The 20,898-nt window shown below is 43.1% G+C and overlaps 1 protein-coding gene across 5 annotated transcripts in view; it reads right to left on the reverse strand.

Annotated features, from left to right (window-relative positions):
• The window catches only part of Meis1 (Meis homeobox 1), a 140,631-nt gene that overhangs the window by 46,457 nt on the left and 73,276 nt on the right, over positions 1–20,898 (reverse strand). For 4 of the 5 annotated variants that reach the window (XM_085692239.2, XM_048435481.3, XM_085692241.2 and 1 more), the window contains exon 8: positions 13,143–13,288. The exons of the other annotated variant lie outside the window; for it this stretch is intronic. In XM_085692239.2, the coding sequence (XP_085548365.2) occupies positions 13,143–13,288 (146 nt within the window). The remainder of the gene's footprint in view (positions 1–13,142; positions 13,289–20,898) is intronic. 5 annotated transcript variants of the gene reach the window in all.

Raw genomic sequence — 20,898 nt, forward strand, 5'->3', positions numbered from 1 at the left:
AACACGCTAGAAGAAATTGATTCTCATTTTTCCTGTGACCTTGGCCAAGTGGAAACTTTTGTTGTATTTGACACACTCATTGAAAACTATTTGATACTTTAAAGGGAAGTTGTTACACTCTGAAAAAATAATTGAGGATAACAAAGGAAATACAAAATACGTTGGTCTAACTAGTACAATGAACATAACTGAATGTGTTTTAAACTTGGTGTTGGGGGTATAAAAATGAAGAAAAAATAATCTTCCTATCTAAAACGGGCATCACTGGTAGCTTGCTAGAAATCCAAAATTGCTGGTCCCTTTCTTGAATCAGAATCAACATTTTAAAAAAATGACCCCCAGATAATTTGACTGTTTATTAAAATTTTAAACAGCATGTCTATAAAACAAGCCAAAGTTCTTTGATTGGGTCACAATTTCTATTTGCTGGTGTTTTAGAAGCAGCCTTTAATGTCTGAGGGATATTCCTACACCTCCATGAGTTTCTGAGTATACTTGATATAAGTCTCATGATGCAAGTACAAGGAGATGCTAGCCTAAATGCCAGGCTGTTAGGAAGTACAAGGGGATGCTATCCTAAATGCCAGGCTATAAGGAAGGACAAATCAAGACAGCATCTTCTGTTGAGAGTCTAGACAATCATTCTGTTGTTGTTTTTTCCCCATCACGCCACGTCAGTGATTTTATGTAACACAGGATCACCTTCATACATGATACTCAACATCCAGAGACAGACTGGATATGTCTGCCTGCCCTGAGCAGAGAAGAAAGGGAGGCATCAACAGCCTATGTAGGGACAGTGCGAGAAGGTAAGGGGGACACTTTATCTGATTTTGATTGCAAACATGAACTTTTGCCTTGATAATCAAGTTCATGTGAGTCTGCCCCTAATCTTGCCTTTCTATCCCCAATATCTCGTTAATTATGACACAGCATAAATATTGTATCTTGAAGGTGTTATTTTTTTTTCCTGAGACAGGGTCTGACGCTCTATAGTTTTGACTGTCCTGGGACTTGCATGTAAACCAGGCTGGGCCTGAGCTAACAGAGACCTGCCTGCCTCAGCCTCCTCCTGAGTGCTGGGATTCAGGGTATGTGCCACTGCTCTTGACATCATTAATTTCTCTAAACATGAACAAAGGCGAGGATACTGAACAGTTCCATGTTGTAAGCAATGGGCCTGTCTGTTTGTCTCCAGTAGCCTATTTCTGTCTTTAGACTAACTCTAATCTGCCACACCCTGTGACACTCAACCTACCTAACACAATACCTATGCTAATTCAAATAGGAGAGACAGCAGTTGGATCCCAGGAAATACATGTTTAAATGTCATGAGCTGAACAATGCCATATTTGAATGCCATTTCCCCAAAGCCTCTGAGTATCTAACACTTAATCGGATTGAATTTGGTCTTCATGGAGAGTGTTAGCATGTGCTCTTCAGTGTACACATCAGCTCAGAAGGCATCATTTACACCTTCCGACTCCAGCCCCTGAAGATGCTCCCATGCAGGAGTGTTCACATCTGATTTATGAAGCTCCGGCAACCGCTGAGCAACCAGTCTTCCGGTATAACCATAACACAGACCAGCCTAACTGAAACATATAAATTCCACATACACTTAAAAATATTATTGTCTGTAATTTAATAGAACAGAACGTTTCTAAGCTTACAGCCTTGCATGCAGAAGCAATTTTTCAAGCATTAATACTTAAATGGGTCATAGATACCACATCTGTCATTCTGTCCTGAAGTCTATGAGGCAAAACCAAGACTACGCTGGCCTATTGATTTTTCTAGCATTTGCTTTAATTTACTTAACCATTGAGAAATCCATCAGTACATAAAGGGCAACTGTCCATTACTGCCTCATTTGCAGACATTCCTTCCCCTCATTTTTGGTAAATATTTCCCTTCGATTGCTATGTGTTTACAGTGTAAAAATGAATTAGGAAAGTGCGCACACCTGTTTCTGCTCTGTAACGGCTGCACTGAGGTATATGTAACGTGCTTAAAGATAGAATAAATATCTAGACATTATTACATCTGTGTGCAAAGGGTGGTAAATTAGATCCTAATTACATTAACAGGGATTCTGCCTCCCAGCTTAAATTTTACATGAGCACTCTGCGAAGCTGCAAAGGCTCTGCTGTGGTTTCTTTATGAGCTGGTGATTACAGCTACTTCCTATGCGGTCACTAAATATTCTGTTTACAAATAAATGAAGAAGCTTTGAGCCAACTTGCCAGGGTAATAATCTATTTTTTTGCTCCCCCCCCCCCCCTCGCCTTAACAAACCCTCTCCACACACGCATGGCAACAATCAGGAGCCCTGGCTTCATCTAATTACTCCATCACATAATTTCACAAATTGCCTTGTCACTAGGGAGCCAAGTGCAAAACACGCTCACAGTGGGATCTCAGGCAGCAGCTCCCATTTACTACTCATTCCTTGTTAAATTAAACGCGGAAACACCAGTTGTATGAAAGAAGTCGAAAAGAAGGCTTGCAAATGAGCCAGACACATATAGCTCCCATTACCATCTCACCAAATCCGTGGCTGGCAACACATGCCTACCCCAGTCTCCTCTCGGTGGACCTATTCCTATGCACCAAAAAGCTGAGGACAAACAGACTGGTCCAGAAAGGAAACTCCATCACCTACCAGCAGAAACATGGGCACCTAGGAAAATCGTGATATTCTCCAGCCCTTCTGTTCATTGTCCTTTCTGATAGTGAAATGCCTGGCCCTGATCATCAGGAGAGAGTGCACTGATGGTAGAAGAATGGCTCTAGTCCTTTGAAGGTATAAACAGCCCGCCGCATTTCTTTTCTGGCTAGGAAGACAGACCCAGATTCCCCTAATCTTCAAAAATCCTCAAAAACAAAGTTCATCCATCAAGTTGGCCGCGCAGTCTTAGGTGGTGCTCTTTTAAGTGAGAGTGCCGCACATGTTTCTGAAACGCATCAAGATAAACGCTCCTTCATCACAAGACAGATGTGGGTGGAAGGGAAGAGTGTACAGCCAGCGACATTACTAGAGGGAGTGAACCTGAGGTTACGCTCCTGGAAGCTGACATTTTTATATCAACAACTAAACACAGCCACTGGTAATTAAAGGTAGTGCTTTGTGACTCGAGAGCCAGCGAGGTCAGGTACCGTTTTCCATCACAAACCAGTCCTTTATGCATGTAGATTTGCCAGCATTATCTGCACAGGGAGAAGGAGACATTAGCAGCAGCTGTCTCTCCGCTTTTACACTGAGCATTCTATTCATACAGACAGGTGGAGTAATTTAAAAGCCAATGCGGTGCAATTTCAATGTGACTAATGTCACTGCCGACTAAAATGCCACCATTACCACTGTTTATGGAAACATTACTAAAATTACATTTTATTCATAAGAATTTTAGGATTCTGGTTACTACTAGCTTTAAAATGATCAGCCCTCGGTGTCATACCCCAGAGCAGCGGCTTAATTCTCCAGGGTTTAGCAGCCTTCTTTGCTGAGAAACGACAGTTGGATTGTAGGTTCAAGAGTAATCAGGGCTGCATAAGCAGTTCCTTCGCTCTCCATAAAGCAAATTAAAGGCATAGCTCTTTGGCGTCCTGACCACGTGTCAGGCAAAAGGAAAAGAAAAAGTCTTCAAGGAGCTGAATTCTCTGGTAAAGGGTTAGTTAGGATTTGCATGAGGGAAAGTGGATCCTTTGCCCCCCAAATCACCCTCAGACATGGGTAGAAGGAAAGATGAGCAGTTAAACTGTGTTTAAAATCTGAAATTATAACAATCCATAAATTATGAAGCTTGCTATAAACTATCAGTAGCTGTAGCCTTGTCTCCTCATAGGAGTAAATACGTGTGGGAGACAATCCAGGACGGGAAGGAAGGACCGCCCACAGTCTTGGGAACCATTACAGGACTCAGGAAGTCTTATGCCAAAATCCCTGACTTATATTTTTATATAAAGATATACTAATTAGCTAGGTATGAGATGAGGTTATACTTATACCTTTGAACTCCCACAGGGCAACAGTGCGATTTGATTTGGCTCATGTTTGAGAGGTAACTCCGTGGAAATCCATGGAAACTCAAGGCAGGAGATCCTGACCGAGTTTAGTGAGAGCTCTGCTCCTGACCTGAGAAAAGTCACCCTGCCACCTCACAGCACGGGCCCCAGAGTCCAGTGCGCATGGACAAACGTTCCCTTACACAGCCCCACAGAGACAGGTGTTAGAATGTATGCAGACCAGGATCAATCATTTTCTTCAGCTGCTTAAAAGACACAGCGACCCAATGCCAAAATAATCAATAAAGCAACACCATGAAGGGAAGCAAGCGACAATCTTCTCTTTCTTTCTATCTTTCTTCCTTCTTTTTTTGTGAAATCATTTTTGTGACGTTCCTCCCCTCTCACATTTGGAATTTAATTCCTGAACTTTTGCAAGCTGGCGCCCGGATGGTTTTTGTGATTTTTTTTTTTTTTTTTTTTTTTTTTTTTTTAGAATGAGTGTTTACATGAACTGATGACCTTTCCAACCTCAGGGCTTCTCCAGAACTTCCTAAGACACCAAGTTCTCAGGGCCATTTTTATCCTAGGACAATGAAAGCTCTTGGGTGGTTCAGGGGCTCCAGGAACAATAAAATAACCGCTGACCACTAAGATACAAAGACCTAACAGCAGATTCCAACAAGGGTTAAGTGGGGATATATCGCCTCACTCCCTTTTTTTCTGAAGAGGTAATGCCGAGACATTCACATCCAAGTAGTTAGCAAAAATCTCTATTAACAATACTTCAGTTAATATAAAAACAGATCATTTGTATCTCATTTAACTGTTAACTAACCTAGGATGTTAATGTTTGTGCACACCAAGTTACTGGAAGACCTTTCTTTAGATAATACATTTCATATTGGAAGTCATGGCCACTGGGCAGCAATTACTGAATGAAGGCATGTAGCTAAACCTCCAGAAAGCAAGGGCTGAAGAGGCTTTAAAAATGTCAGAAGGTTTCATGGCATAAATCCTTCAGCCCCCAGAGGTTCTCCACTGGTCTACAAGAAAGCAGTCTGAGGGACTGGAGAGATGGCCCAATGCTTAAGATCACTGGCTACTCTTCCAGAGGTCCTGAGTTCAATTCCCAGCAACTACGTGATGTCTCACAACCATCTATAATGAGATCTGATGCTCTCTTCTGGCCTGCAGGAGTACATACAAGCAGAATATTGTATACATAATAAATAAATAAAATCTTCAAAAAAACACTTTAAAAAAGGAGTCTGAGTACCCCCTTTGAGTTCTTCAGAATTCTTTCCTTGTTTAAGTGGGTGTTGATTTGAGGTTCTGGTAGGAGTTAGGGAGAAGGGGAGCATTGCTGCTATTGTTTGGATTTTTGGCTTCGTATTTTAGAACTGTGGATTGAACCTGAATCCTTATCTACACTCAGCAAATTCCATTCCACTGAACTCCGTCCCAAGGAGGTAACTTTTCGGAGAGCTGGTCCGGCTGTGCAGCTCATTCTGGATAGCCTCAAATCCTCTATCCACCTGCCTCAGCCTCCAACTACTGGGACTGCAGGCATGAGCCACCATCTCTGGTTCTACTGTGCACTTGACACGTGAGACCAGGCCCGAGACTCAGCACTCTGAGATTCCTGGATCAGAAGCAATAGTTTCGGTCGAAAGCGAAACAACCATGACATTACTGAATCGGAGCATCAGTAAATTAAAGTTTGCAACCTCAAGTCTTTCGGTATAACTCAAGTAAGCTTGGGTCACGAGCAAGAGGGCTTGTGACCCAGGAAATAAGACTTTACAGTGTGGTTTCCACAATTTGGCTGAATGCTGGCACAGGCCGTGTGATGGCTATCAATGGATGCCAACTTTATACGTCTGCAAGGAGGGAGTTTCAGCTGCAGGACAGCCTCCACCAGGTTGACCTGTGGACAGGTCTGCAGATGTTTCCTCGGTTGCTAATTCACGGAGCATGGGCCAGCCCACGGTAGGTGGTACCATGCTTATACAGGTAGGCCTGAGCTGAGTTAGACAAGTAACTAAACGTAAGCCCGGAAACAAGCCAGTAAGCAGCACTCCTCCATGGCCCCTGCTTCAGTTCCTGCTTCCAGGTTCCTGTCTTGGGTTCCTGCCCTGACTGCCCTCTGTGAAAAACCTGCTGTTGTTGGATTAAACCTTCTCCTCCCTAAGCTGCTCTGGGGTTGTGGCATTTACTCATGGCAATAGATGTGAACGGGTTGACTTAAACAGAGATGGAAAAATTAAGCAACTGAAGATGATTATTTGGGAGACTCAGAGAAGCAAAATGGGTCCCCTTTCCTCACAACTGGTAGTATGGCATGGGTTTGAAATTGTGTCCTGCAGAAAAATCCATGTATGACTGTATTATAAAAATAAACATGTACATAGAGTCACGGTCACACTTTAGTTAGAAAGACTGAGTGATGAGGAACGAGTTTCCACTTATGTCAAATGTACAATTCAGGGACATAAAGTTCTGCTTTTCTCCAAACTACCTGAACCAATCTAAAGCAAAGCAGAGAAAAAGTTTCCTTTCTGAAACAAAACCAGCCAATATTTCCTTAAGCTGAACCTCCATTCATTTGGGCAAAGGACCTCCCAGGAGTATCATCTTTTTGTCTGGTTTGTTGGTTGGTTGGTCATTTTTTTCTTTAATAGAGTCTATGTAGCACAGGACAGCCCACACTCTATAGTAATCCAGGCCTGTCTCTGGAACACTGAAGTCCTGGGATTATGGGTTCTGCAGCCATTGCTGGCTGTTAGGACTCTCAGACCCTGAGAAAGTAATGAGTTCAGGTTCTATAAAACAGAATTCCTAAAGACTAGACTGAGTTAGTTTAGGAAAAAAACAAAAAAGAGATTCATACATGGACATGTGGTATCCCAATTTTAATTTACTTTCTCTAAAAGGTAAATTGGGAAGGAGCAGTCCACGAATATTCATGGATCAGATTTGATATTTTAGAAAACGTATCGTTAGTAACTGGAATAAGAGGCAGCCAGGCTGCTGACATGGGCTTTGAAGTCTGAGGAGTTCAATCATGTGCCTAGCCACCAGCAGCCTAACAACGTGAGCTCACGTGCACATTTGATTTAAACTAAATCTTTATCTAATTAGCCCCAATTAAGAGTCCATCAGAGGGGCTGGGGGCGTGGCTCAGTGGTAGGAGCGCTTTCCTGGCACACGCGGGCCCTAGGTCTAATTCCTGGACACTAGGAAGAAAACATGTTTGCCAAGAAACCAAAGATGATGTATTTCTTTCCTAGCTTTGGAAATAAAAGGGAATTTTAGAAATGTTGCCAGCTCGACCCTACAAAAAGTCGCACAGAGAAAGGACCCAACATCGGGGAAATCAGCGAACCTCCTGACAGCGAATGTCCCAATCGCAGCAGGAAGTGAGCGAGGGACACCCTCCTATTCGAGTCCTGCGTACCTGTGGTGAAGCTGTACTTTTGTTTTCGCTTTTGATTGTTTTCCCTGTTCTGTCTCCTCATCAACGGACCGTAATTACCCCAGGTCAAAGGGGCGCGGCGAGGAGTGGGCAAGAAAGAACAGGCAATGGGAGAGGTGGGGCGAGGCTGGGAGAGGGCTCTGCCAGGTCACTAATGGGCTCTGGGGCAAGAATTTGAAGACGGGACTTTGCTTTCCCTTTGATCTTCTAATTCGCAGTGATCATTAGTATTAACTCCAATTCTTCTGGGTGACGAAGTCCAGCTGTAGCCTTTTCAGTTTACCTGACCTAAGAAAATCCATCACCCATCCATGAGGATTTCAATAACTACCTAAGAAAAAAGAATCTGTTAGCTCCTCATTCTAGCTTCACGACTGAACAGAGCTTCTATGATGCCTACTGCAGAATAATTAGGGCATTCCCACTCCTCCAATAATTAAATAATCCATTCCATTTTCCTCCCGAGACTGATGATTCCCACTTGGAGGAGAAGCAGGCAGGGTTCATATGTAATCAGAGGTGGAATATGAAGTCCTTAAGGCAGCAGCCACCTCTTGAGCTTCAGAAGGAGCGTTTCTGGATGAGCCAGAGTTAGTGCCAACAGAACCGAGCTCTGGTCAGAGGAAGGGCAAGACCCGGGGGAAAGGAATGACCACCAAGATGATCTTCTGTGTTGAAAAGACTTTGTTTACAATGTGGTCTATGGATATATTAAAGGAAAAGCTCTCATTCCTCCCTGCTAGTGTTAACAAGTTAATAAGTTAACAAGTATAACAAGTAAATATCTACCAATAATATGTGATGGTTCATATCTGTAATCCTAGCACGTGAGAGGCTAAGGCAGGAGGGTTGCTGCAAGTTGTAAAAAGAAAATCAAAATTCTGGCCTACAGATATGACTCAATAGTAGGCGGCTACCTTAGCCCAAGGCAAAATCTTGGGTACACCCCCAGCACCACAGACAGACACGGGGGGGGGGGGGAGGGAGAGAGAGAGAGAGAGAGAGAGAGAGAGAGAAAAGAACATGAACACATACATATGCATGCATACATTCTAACTACCTGCTATAACTACAAACCACTTTCTTGGGCCAGGCACGTAAGAATGAAATTGATCTGAGGTTGGTTTCGACCACCTTGCTGCAGGACTTTGTGTTTATTACTCTGACTGATATCTCAAGCAAGCTTCCACAAATCTAGATGACCTGCCTCTCTGTCTTCTAAAAACTGCCCAAGTTCTTTCAGATCTGGTAAGGGAAGCTCAGAATAGTCACGGCTATGATCAAAAAAAAAAAAAAAAATGTGAGGAGAAAGGAAAAGGCCACCCATCGCTCTCGGTGTGGAGACCGGCCTGCCTACTGACCCCCTCTCTTACCTTGGTCAACCGAATGAGCCACAGGGACAGCAATTAGAACTTTCCCACTGCACGAATTAATTGCGGTTTTAGAGAGCGATTCTTCCAGGACTGTTAGCAAGCCTATGACACCGAGATCCTCCAATGGATCTTGTTACCAAGATCAGAACCAATGGACAACAGCTGTCTCTTCTAGAGTAATCAATTCCCAGTCCGATTCCATTTGCTCTGCGCGTAGAGTGGCGGACCCGCAGGGCACTTTTCATCTAATAGTGTTTCTATGGAAACACCATTCTCCACCTGGAAGATTCTACAAGCCCTCACACTGGCTGGATCCACATGAGAGGACAGTCTCATACCAGAAATCAAGGCGTGAATTTGGTCACACACATATGAAAACATTTTCTAGGCTAGATGTTCACACAAAGAAATAAGGAAATGAGAGAAGCAAACACACATAGAAAATATGGGTTTTTTTTTTTTTTACTCTGAAACAGTATCTGTAAGGCTTCACCTGGGGGGATCCTTGTATCAGTTCAAGGACTGCGAGTTGGAAAGAGTGGCTCCCAGTTAAAGCCAAATATTGGCCTTTGAATGTTTTCTCCACCTGAGTCTGTATCTCAAAGATCTCTAGTTCCCCCAAAGTTCAGAATGCCTGGGACACATGGAGGCTCTAAGCAGGAAAATACAGTCATTTCACATTCTAAATAGGACCCTCACTAACTACTTTTCTATCTAGATTACATTTTTTAAAATGCAATATGATCAGGTAGGGAAACAAAGAAGAAAAAAGACTCTTGGTCTTAATCAAAAACATTGTATTTAGTACTTTTCTCTATCCCAGGAATCCCCTGAACATATCTCTATAACCCAGTGTAGTGGGGGGGGGGGAATTGTGGAATGCAAAACACATCCAGCAGAAATCTTAAGACACAGTAGACTGTTCACTGTGGGGGTAACGCCCAGGAGAGGGGGGGGGGAATACCTTGAGGTGACTTAAGTCCCAAACTGATTCTGATCCGTGATGATATTAAGTAGATTGCAATTGTGTTCAATGGTTTCAGGCAAACACAAGCATCTCCATGAATAAATGCTTCTATTTCCTTTCCTCTTCTCTCCTGTTAACTATCTACATTAGGTCACTCATCCTTCTCTCTGGCAGAAAATCGTTTCTCTTGGGAGACTTTCCCTATTTCGCAACACTGACCAATGTTCAGGAAGTCTCAACTGGGGGGTTATCTGCTCACTCTGTGTTCATCCACACTTTAGACTTGTCTCCTTCTCTCTTCTTTCTACTCTACACAAGAATGTGCAGCTTGGGTAACCAAAGTCCATGAGTCCAAGCATCAGCCATTAGCTCCTCTGGACTAATAACGTGGGCTGCTGATTAAATCTACCTGTGGCTAACTAAATACCAAGCCGGTTTCCTTCCTCTGCAGCGGGTGCAACACCTTTTCGATGCCTTTGACACACAAATGCTTGAAAGCCTTTTAAACTGAGTAAGCTCAATAGAAGGATCAGTCCATTCATTGTAAAAGAGTGTGTGGGGGGTGGGGGGAAGCCTAGCCACTTACAGTCTACAAGGTGTTCCAGGTTTTCGAACGTGACTTTTGGTATTTAAGAAAAATTCACTTATAATTTGCTAGTAAATAATCATTACCATTTTTAAATTAGCGTTTCAATCGCTGTTTTATGTAGAGCAAGACTTCCAAATGGAGTTTTCAGAAAGATTACATTAATCACATAGAAATAATATGATGGTTTACAATTTGTGACATTCTTGCTAAGAAAATGTCCCCCCAAAGTCCTACTTCTCTGGAAGGAAAGTTACCATAGGCTCAGTATTAACATATACTGAGGACTTTTTTCCCCCATAGAATTTACTGGTATCAGCTCTTGACTGACTTGGCTCAAGTTTCCTAGCCGTTCCTTCAATAAGAGTAACAAAACAAAGGGGAGGGGAACATCTCTTGAAAATGGAAACCCATTTGTTCTTTCCATTACAGGGGCTGTGGGAGGTCACTCACTGGAGAAGGAAAGGATGGAAAATCCTGGGTTCTTTACCTTTGCTTTCAGACAATGTCAACAGAGCAACTGGCTTTTGGGAAATCGTTAGGATTATCGGTATTTCTGTATGAGCAAATGGCTCTGAGAGGAACAGGGTGTGGAAGTCCCCAGTGTAACTTCCACAGACATTCATAGAAAGCCCACGGAGCCTGGAGGAAGGACTTCCCTTCCAGGGCAGTGACACAGGTCACTGACGGAGGGCAACCAGCCAGGCCTCCAGAAACCGCACAGTTCGTGAGTAATGTCCATCACAACTGTCACATTATCACACGGCTCACATAAGCATTGTGATTTAGGTAAAATCATGCCATTGGGAAGGATTTGGTGTCTGTTTGATTTTTATTTCTTTTAGACAGTATAGCTAGCTCTCTGCAAGGTTCTTCACAAGGGTACAACCCGGGAAAACTAGGAAGTGAGTCACACAGCTCGTCCCTGTCTCTCCTGATTCTGTCTGAACCAATATTTGATTATATTTTATTCAGGGACATCTCCATGCCAAGTCTCCCCTAAGCCTCTGCTCAGGCTGAGGCGAGAGCTGAGGACATCTATTCTTTTCCCTGTTAAGATAGGAGGTAGCAGTAGTTTGACAGTCAGTTCAGGGCCATCCTGATTGCACTCTAGAGCAGATCAGCAGGATGGCCCTCGGGATGAACTCCCAGCATCCCTGCATGAGCACCTTGACCGATTGTCACCTCTTCTCAAAATGGAGCTTCTGTCATAGGCCCTGGACACCACAATCCTCCCTTCTCTGACTCAACAGTGGTTGATAATCATCGGTTGGTAAGTTACACGAGGCAGATCCCACAACATTTACCTACGTGCAATGAATCGTTAGGTGAGCAATGAAACCAGGGTCAGATTTCAAGGAAATCCAATAGGTTGTCCAAATCATGGAGTCTAAAACCAGTAGACTCCAGTGCTAAACAAACATCTCATGAACTTTACTCAGAATGCTCAGCACTATCTAGACTGTGTTTGGAACCATGGGAGATTCAGATGAAAGAAGAGAAAATTATTGTTTTAAGTTGTTGCTACTGATCTCAACTCTGATTCCGTTCACCAGTGCTGAAAAATATGGATTAACTTATATCCTTAAGTGAACTGGAGGCACAACCCCTATGGAGAACAGCAGAATTAATGTTGCCTGCAGAAACCACTGAGTATGTCCCGTTAGACCAGAACAACTCAGGAGGAACCCGGCTCGAAAAATGGGCCAGGTAGTGAGGCTCGCCGGGCCCTGGACTTTCACATTTAGAGAAAGTAACCTAAGTCTAAAACAGTGGGACTATTGAAGCCAAAATCACAAAGTTTTAACCTCTATTCATGTATGCAGCTCTATTTTAACCTGTCCGTATTCATTCATAATATTGAAAATGCCCTGGTCAGCAATTTTACTGATCTTCAGAATATCATTTCATCCATAAATTTTCAGTTTTGGCTTCTCTCTTAAATGACATTAAACTCACATACACTTACAAAATATCCACCAAAATATTGTGATTATAAATATTTTGAGCATGAAATTCATTCAGAACAATAATCAAACCAAACAAATCCCCTGTTGGCATAAAGCCCCGAGTCTCCAGGTTCTCACATCTCCAGAATTCCCGCAGTGAAAACAGCAGTACTCACACAGACAATATAAACTGCTACTCTGCTTGAACAGTCCCGGGGGATTGCACAGGAAGAGTTGGCTGTATATTGCTGTTTTCCTTTACTGTTCTAAAGGCAGGAACAACTTTCACTGGGGGCTCTGACTCACAGCACTGTCATAATGGAAGGGTCCATTCAAGCCGCTGTACAGCAAATTACATGATCATCTTGCCATCAAAATATAGTAGACAATTCTTTTCAGACCATTCATTACAAAGGTCCATTAAAGCACTCACGACAGCTATCATCTATGGGGTGGGTTCTACTTTCTTCTTCGAAAGCTTAGTTACTAGCTCTAAGTACTTCCCAGTCACTTTGAAAAGCAAAGTCATTACAATGCACACTTAAAAATCACAAGGACCCATGGATTCCCAAGCCTTATAACTTAAGGTAATTAGCAAAATTATAATCGTGAGCTTCAAATGAAGCTCCTGATTCAGGGTATAAGTCTAGGACAGAAGTGCCAGCCCTTCGTTAAAAACTGGGACCACAGTGATGTGTGAAGTCCGGGGGCTCATTTTTCTCTATCAAAACTGGTTCATTGTCCATACTTAGTTTACATACGTCATTTGGAGTCCACTTACTGTTAGATGCTGGAACAGCCACGCCCTCATGATATTGGTGGCTACTTTGGGAAAGATGCCACGCTTTTTGTGACGCTTTTTGTCCTTATCAGGGTCATCATCGTCACCTGTGCTGGGGGAAGCTACACTGTTGTCCAAGCCATCACCTGCAAACATAGTGAATCAAATTTTGACTGATGCTACCTTAACATACTTTATTCAAATAGAATGCCTTTGGATACAAACAAAACCAAAAGAGCAGTTAAAATGATTAGCACTTTCTTCGGTACTTTAATTTCATTCCAAGACAAAGAGAAAGAACAAGGTCTCAGCTCAAAAATCATCATGCCTTAAAAAAAAAAAAAGCAAAATGTCTTCCAAAGATCAGAGTGCTAAACGCAAAAGGAATGGAGGGAAATAGCCGTCTCTTGAGTGGCTTGTTGCCATGGCAATTATTCCAATATAAGTAAGCCCTCTACTGGGGAGTTCCATGTGGTGGCACTGTTACTGGGGATCTCTGCCTGGGTATTTGAATTCCATATAAAGTCACTGATGTCAACTGGATTAGAAGACGCAGCTAATCCAGCAACTATGGCCACAGGTGATCTATCTTGAGATTGGTTGGGGAAGGATGGGGAAAGGCAGGCAATCCATCACATCAGCAATTTGCCATGGAATGCTTCTAAGGTGACATAATCTTTCTTAGTTGTAGCAAGAGCATCAAGCTTAGTAAGGGGAAACCCCTGACATATTTTTTTAATTACAAAGTAATTACAATTGGAATAACATAAAGGAATGCTAGAATTGTATTGTATTAATAATCTGGGCAGTTTCTAAAATCTCTTCCTGAAGTATTGCACACTGAGACGTCACCTGGTAACATATCATTAATGGATCCTGTTTTCCTACTTGTTTTATTATGAACACTTGAATTGTTTATTTTAAGAACTATTTCAGCTCTGTACTCAATAAAACGATAACACAGCCTTCCTTTAATAATGCCATATTTGACAACATGAGGGGAAAAAAGTGTTACCCATGGAATCACAGGAACTAAAGTAAGTCACCAAATCTAAATTAGAAATACCTGTTTTTGATCTTTGCATCCAAAGTCAAAGGACAAACAAGAAAGGACTAAACCCAGTACCTGATCATCAGCCATGCGGTGACACGCCATCTTCTCACCGGAGGCCCTTAGGCCTCTCTGTGAGTCTTAGAAATGGACTTTTGGAAATGGACAGATTGATCTGGGCCCAGAATGAAGAACTATAGTGGTCAGGCAATAACGACTAAACCCCAGGGCACACTCATCCCGTCAAATAAGTCATTGGGAACCTGTGGCCCAAACAACTTGACACTTTGGTAATACAGGCTGCTTGGTGGCTGCCTATTGGAACTCACATCAGATTCTCTTCCACGGCTTCACCTCCTCCATTTCTTGTTTCTACTCTAGATCCTCAGTGCAGCAAGAAATCTCTAGCTCGGTTTCGCTTATTCTTGTCACCTATAGTAGTTACGTTGCAAATATCTTCAACTTTTCTTAACTGTTCTTTCAGGAAAACCCACTCCTCACCCTAGTCGCATCTGAAAAGTGACCCACCCCCAGAGTTTTTCAGGTGCCGTGATGTGTCCTGAGATAAACTCCATTCAGTGAGGAGCAGATGGATTCTAACATTCTGACTTTCCGTAGAGCTACGCCACACTACGAGCTGTGGGAGAGCTCCTTGTAACGTAAACGCTTATAAAAATTCATCATCTTAGTGCATTTAACATCTGTATAAAGCTGTGAAAGTTGCCCAGACTCATAGAATGGGTTCTCCCTAGAAAAGGTCACAAGATGCTCAACTCCAAAGCCACCAGTCCACCCAACTAATGACCAAAGTCCTGTGCTTCAAGGTCACATGGCTGGACGTGCTGATGCCAGGGTCCCTGGTGAACCCAGACACCCACACACCTAAGTCAATGCTGTCCTCTCTTTATTTGCATAGCTAAGTGTTTTATGAGAAATCCCCTTGGGTTTGTCCAATGGATTCTTTGAAAGTCCAGTATTTAAAGAAGCTCTTCTACAGAGAAGCAATTCACCACATAAAATAACAATTCATTAAAGAAACATGAGAAAAGAAAACAACTCCACAGCATTTAAATTTGCAATAGCTAATCCACTTTCGATATGCAGAGGGTGGCTGAGGAAAAGAAACACATGACCCGATCGGTGATTAAAAATGAAAAGCTTCTAACCTAACAATACTGCTCTCCCCACCTCTCCATGATAGGTTTCCACCTTCACAAAAATAGCCTTTTTATCCATCTCAAACCCCTTCAGATTAATTTAGCAAGCAATGTCTAGTGCCTGCCTAGGAGAGAATTCATTGATAATTTATGGAAATATCTACCATAATCCAGTGGAGATGACTTTTTTCCAGCTTTGTGCATTAATAGATAATCAAGGCCTTAAAGCAGCCTTAGCTTCCCATTACCTCGGGCAAAAGAATTCCTGAAAGTGTGCCTTGAGGGCACCTGAATTATATACTCCATTAGGAGAGGGCGGCTTTCTGCATTCCACGTGTAACACTCCCCAGAACCTTCCTGTTTATTTCTGCTGTATGAAAGCAGAAGCATTAGGAACAGAATTTTTTAAGTGAAGACTTATGTAGATACAATGGAGGAGCCTTTCAGGCAGGAGCCAGATCACCCCTTCAGTCCCTGGCAGTGACCTCTCCTGAATAAAAAGGTTTCTGTTACATCATTAGCTCAAGCCAAAAACAGCCCCGGCTTAATGCACAGTTTGTTCTTCCTACTGTTTTTAGGCAAATACAGCTACTTTACTCCCATCTGGGAGGGAAATTACACTGCTGCGTTGTAATCTAAGACAAGATTTTCATTGGAAGCAAATGCTTTCAATCCAGTGTAAATACTGGTGCATGTTCCGAAAGCCTAAAACAATAAACCTTGCTCCTTCCCAACACGGTTAGGGAAATGGAGAAGATGGGGGCTGAGACGAGCATAATAAAACAGAGTATTCTAAAAGCAAACACTTTCGTAGATTTTAATAAATTGTTTAACCTCTTCCACTTTCTAAAATTGAAAATTGATCTCACAGCGTCTCGACCTCGGAGGAGAGTCTAAATGGTCAATTGTACCTTTAGCATTTCAATTCACTCCGCAATTTGATACAGTCACCTCGACGTGGTCTCGGGAGGATTTATTTCCTTTTTTTATTTTTAAGATCACTACGCAAACTTGGAGGACCACGGCCGACCACACGGCAGCAGGCAGCGGCTCTGAAGCCATTTGTAAAATGTCAGCGGTGACTTCATCCCCGCTGCTGACTTCTCCTGCCGCCAAATGAAGGCAAACTGAAAAGGTGGAAATAATCATAAAAATGATGCGACTCCATAAACAAGCTTACGGCCTCATTAGGGTAGCAGTGGGTTCCAGTGGGTGATTTATGCTCGTTTTGCTGAAGCTAGGAGGAAATGCCACGGGGCGACTTTAGCCAACTGCTAATGGTTTCTGACAGCTTCTTAGTAACTAGTGCAAGCAACGTTGTGGCGTTTGCTAGTGACAGAAACCGAAAATGTCATATTATCTGCCCATGTGTCATGAAGTCCGTGTGGCAATTAACTAGTAGGCCAGTGACTGAGGGGCCAGAGGCTCCTGAAAATGGCCTTTGGCTATGCAGAGGCAGCAATGGCTGCCTGTGTGCACACTGCTGCACGTATGCAATATTCTAATGCAGAAATTCACTCCCTGCAACTTCCCAGTTCCGAGGAGAACTCACATTCCTTTCCTTCCCTCACCTATGTGACTCTCTGGGCAGAGGCTCTGCTGCTAGCAGAAGACTCTAGAGGATTCTGTCGTGCTATGATTAATTGGCTGTACCTGGCTCTGTGCTTCTGGACGCTGCATTGTAAGGTGCTAGCTTTTTTTTGCTCCCTCACAAATTAGTCTAAAAGGATTGAAGATCACTGAAGCAGATTCATTGCCTGTCGGATTGCAGGAAGCAAAAGAACTCTGCCCAGCAAAGAGATACTAGTCCACCAACATCAGGCTTCTAACAAGCAGAGGGAGACTCTTGGCCACACTTTGCAGTTTCTGAGCTATCAAAACCACGCACTATATGTCAAACTGTCAAAGCTTTCAGCGTGGGCCATTTGCCCTTTCAAATAATATTTAAGGATTGTTTTTACAAAAATTTTATAGGCCATGGTCTAGTGGAAGAGGCCAACCGACAAAGAAAGGAATTTGTACTACAATTCTGCTGTGGACAATCTCTGGGGAGACCTGGGCCTATCCCTGTGGAGCAAGGCAGGTGACCTGTGGCAATTCCCAGGCTGCCAGGAAGCTCAAATTTCAAACACACTCAACTCAAACATCCCAAGTCGCCTATTTAAGCATGCCTAGGCATTTAGACTCTTCTATCTCCTGCCTTTCAAAGCAGGATAAAGAGGCATTTATTGTATTCGGACCATTCAATAGGTCAGAGTGGCCAGGTCAGCGGGGAATTCCTCCACAGACAGGTCCAAGCTCCGCTCCCATTTTTTTTTAAAGCTATCTCCCCCTTTTCTCCCAGGGCTACCATTCCACAAAAAGTACTGAGAGAGGGGCAAAAACAGAACCCTAAAAAGAACCTAAGGTTTTCATCATAACTGATAGGAATCAGGCTGTCGGGGGCCATCAGGTAAATATAAAGTGGTTGTGTTCTGTAGGTCATGTGTGATAGAGGCACAACTCCTAACTAAGGAAGTGAACTTTTCAACTGCCAGGGCACACGGAAGTGTGAGGTTAGGACCCCTTGTTTTGTGGAAGTGCGCAGACAACCCTAGATGCCAGAATATTTTCACGTGCAATCTTGTGTGGAGAGCCAGTAGTTGAGGGTCAGATCCTATTTCTTTACTTTTCTTCTCCTGCAGTTTTTAGGGATAGCAGTGTCTCGTCCTCAGACGTACCTAGATTCAGTAACCAATGTCACTGGTAATTGTCACTTTCAACCTTGGCAAAATCCTATTTGGGCCAGAAAGTGGTCTAAATGGTCTTTTCAAAGCCAGCTGAAGATGGCTAAAGCTTCCTGCAGAAAGGATCTTTGTCATATGCTGTCACTGTGGACAGAAAGAGCAGGACATTAGGGCTCCCTTCTCTTGAATCTTCCACAGTAACTCTGCAAAGGAAAAAATAAGGTTCCCCTCAGCAGGGTGACTCCAGCCTCCCTTGTCACTGGAGCCAGTGCCTTGTCAATATGGAAAGGTTGGGTTTCTTCGCAATGGTCAAGTGTGCATGAAAATGTTAGAAAATGTAAAATCTCACCCCAAACCCACTTCTCTAGGTCCTGGGGTGTCCAGTTTCCCAAAAGTCAGGCAGAATCAGGCCTCTATGTTATATTAAGAGAATAAATGGCAAGATTTACAAACATTTCTTCCTCAGAAATTAGTTAGAATACTTCACAGATCTTCCAGAGTTGTCTTCCTTTCCAAAGCACAAGAGCTGCCAGAATCACATTTCGGAAGCACATACCTAAGCATGGCACCCTGGCACTGCCCCACCTTCCACGGTACCTTTTGCCCTTAGGATGGAAGGCATCACTTTTCGCGTGGCATGGAAGAACTCCCACAGCCTCTTTCCCAAGTGGGTTCTCAGCAAGGATTTTGCCAAGACTCACTGTGCTCAGGCACCCCCAAGCTGCTCCTGAGCCTGTGGGAAGCTCTCTGCATCCTGAAGTGCTCACCTCTCTATGGTTTCTTGGACTAGATGTTTCCCTGAAGTAGGCTTCTCTTCCTTCCTCCAGCACCGTGCCAAGCATCTCGGTGACCTTTAAGGCCATGTCCTACTGCTATCTCCTACAAGGAACATTTCCTGGATTCTGACTGACTTACTGACCCATTGTCCCTTTCCCCCAACACTGGGTGTTTCTATTCTCCGTCACACATGGACGGCCCTCCCCCACAATCACCCAATACCTCATACTGCCCTAAGACAACCAACGTTTAGACATGTGTTCTTGACGTCACTACAGCAGGGGCCAAGGCGTACTCATGTCTGTTTCTAACCCGGTGTCATCATAGTGTAAAGGGAACAAAGTGCCTTACTGAACAGGGAGCATACTGTTCCCACTGTGCAGAGAAAGTAAGACTCTGATTTCCACCTGTTACATTTCTTTTCACGACAGGTGTGTAAAAGTCTTGGGAAATCCTTACTCATGAAATCTGATAATGTAGAAAGCACAAGAGATATGCATTCTCCAGGATTACAAAGTGTTTCATACACTAAGGTTCATCGTGGGCCAAGAACAGCCTCCCAGAGACGGAGTCGGAATGCTCGAGAATGCTTGCCGTGGCCCTTCAGAAACAGCTCAGTGCTTCCTGTAATTGTTACTTACAATGTCTTACCTAACTAAAGGATTCTGTGGTTGGGACAGTTTTTCCTGAGTGCAACATTAAAAGATAAAGCAAAGGCTGTTTGTTTCCTCTTTATTTGCCTAATGAAATATGGATAGTCTCTACTTTATTCATTTCCTACTTTTTCCATAGCAAAGAAATTCAATTGCCTTCGACATACAATTTGGTCCTGGCCCTAGACTCCAGACTCAGATTTTAAACATCCGTTATAAATCTAAAATCCTCGTGACTTCGAATTTTCATAGCTTTGCCAAGAAATTGCCTCGTTGTTCCCCTAGCATTTCATACCCCTGCCTCAGCATGGGTTGTCTGAAAACTCAGGATCTCTGGGAGAGATAGCATCTCGAAGGTGCCATCTTAGGTGACAGTGGGAAGAATTTTCAGCAGATATATAAAAGCATATCCCTAGGCCTAAGTCTTAGTATTTTTGTTGTTATGTTTTGTTTGGTCTTATTTTGAAATAAAGTCTTTCTATGCAGTCCTGACCGTCCTGTAACTTGCTATTTAGATCATGCTGACCTCAAACTTACAGAGATCTTCCTGCCTCTGCCTTCCAAGAGCTGGCATTAAAATTTTCTATTAACATGCCCAGTTTATGTTTTAAATAGAAACGAGGTATAGTTCAAGTATCTTCTAATCAAAATATTACAGATAATGATCAAAATCAATGATTAACTTGTGTGTTTAATATTAATTAGGATTCTGTTAATTTCTTGTCTTTCCTTCTATAATTCTGCTCAGACTCAAATGATTAATGTTTCCTTGTTCTTAGTTTAAAGTAATTCCCAGTAGATCAAGAGGAAACAGCGAAACAAAGCAGGTTCTGCCAAACCACAACTTTCCTGAAAAGCCTGAGATGATTCTGGTGAAAGCCATGATAAGGAGTTGGTTATGGACACCAGGTAACCCTGAGCCAAATTCTAGCATGGTCTTCTATGATATACTGCCTTACTTTCTCCCTTCAAACTGTATGGACCCATCATTCACTGCAGCTCTTACTACTGTCACCACACTTAACAAAAGGACACCGCGTTTGCACTTTGGCCCAAGCGCCACATCTGTGCAGATCACAAATGGCAGACAACATTTCTGCAGAGTGCAGTCCACTCTCAAGAAGCCCCAGCTCACCCTATCCCAGGAGCTAAGAAGAAGCAGGCATGGTTAGAACCTGAAATGGGGCACAAACCGTGAACAGCATCAGAGTTTTGCTTTCCGTTATGCATTCCAACTGTGAGACCCAGAAGCTAAACAACATAGTCACAGTGATAAATATGTAGTTGCAAACTCATGGACTTAGTCAGAAAGCAAGAAAAATCCGAGAGGGCGTGAAGTAAGAACTGACCCAGACTAGGGAGAGCAACTACAGTAGAAACAAGCAAGGGGGA

Source organism: Myodes glareolus, chromosome 8 (genome assembly GCF_982192425.1).
Source record: "Myodes glareolus chromosome 8, mMyoGla1.1, whole genome shotgun sequence".
NCBI lineage: Eukaryota > Metazoa > Chordata > Mammalia > Rodentia > Cricetidae > Myodes > Myodes glareolus.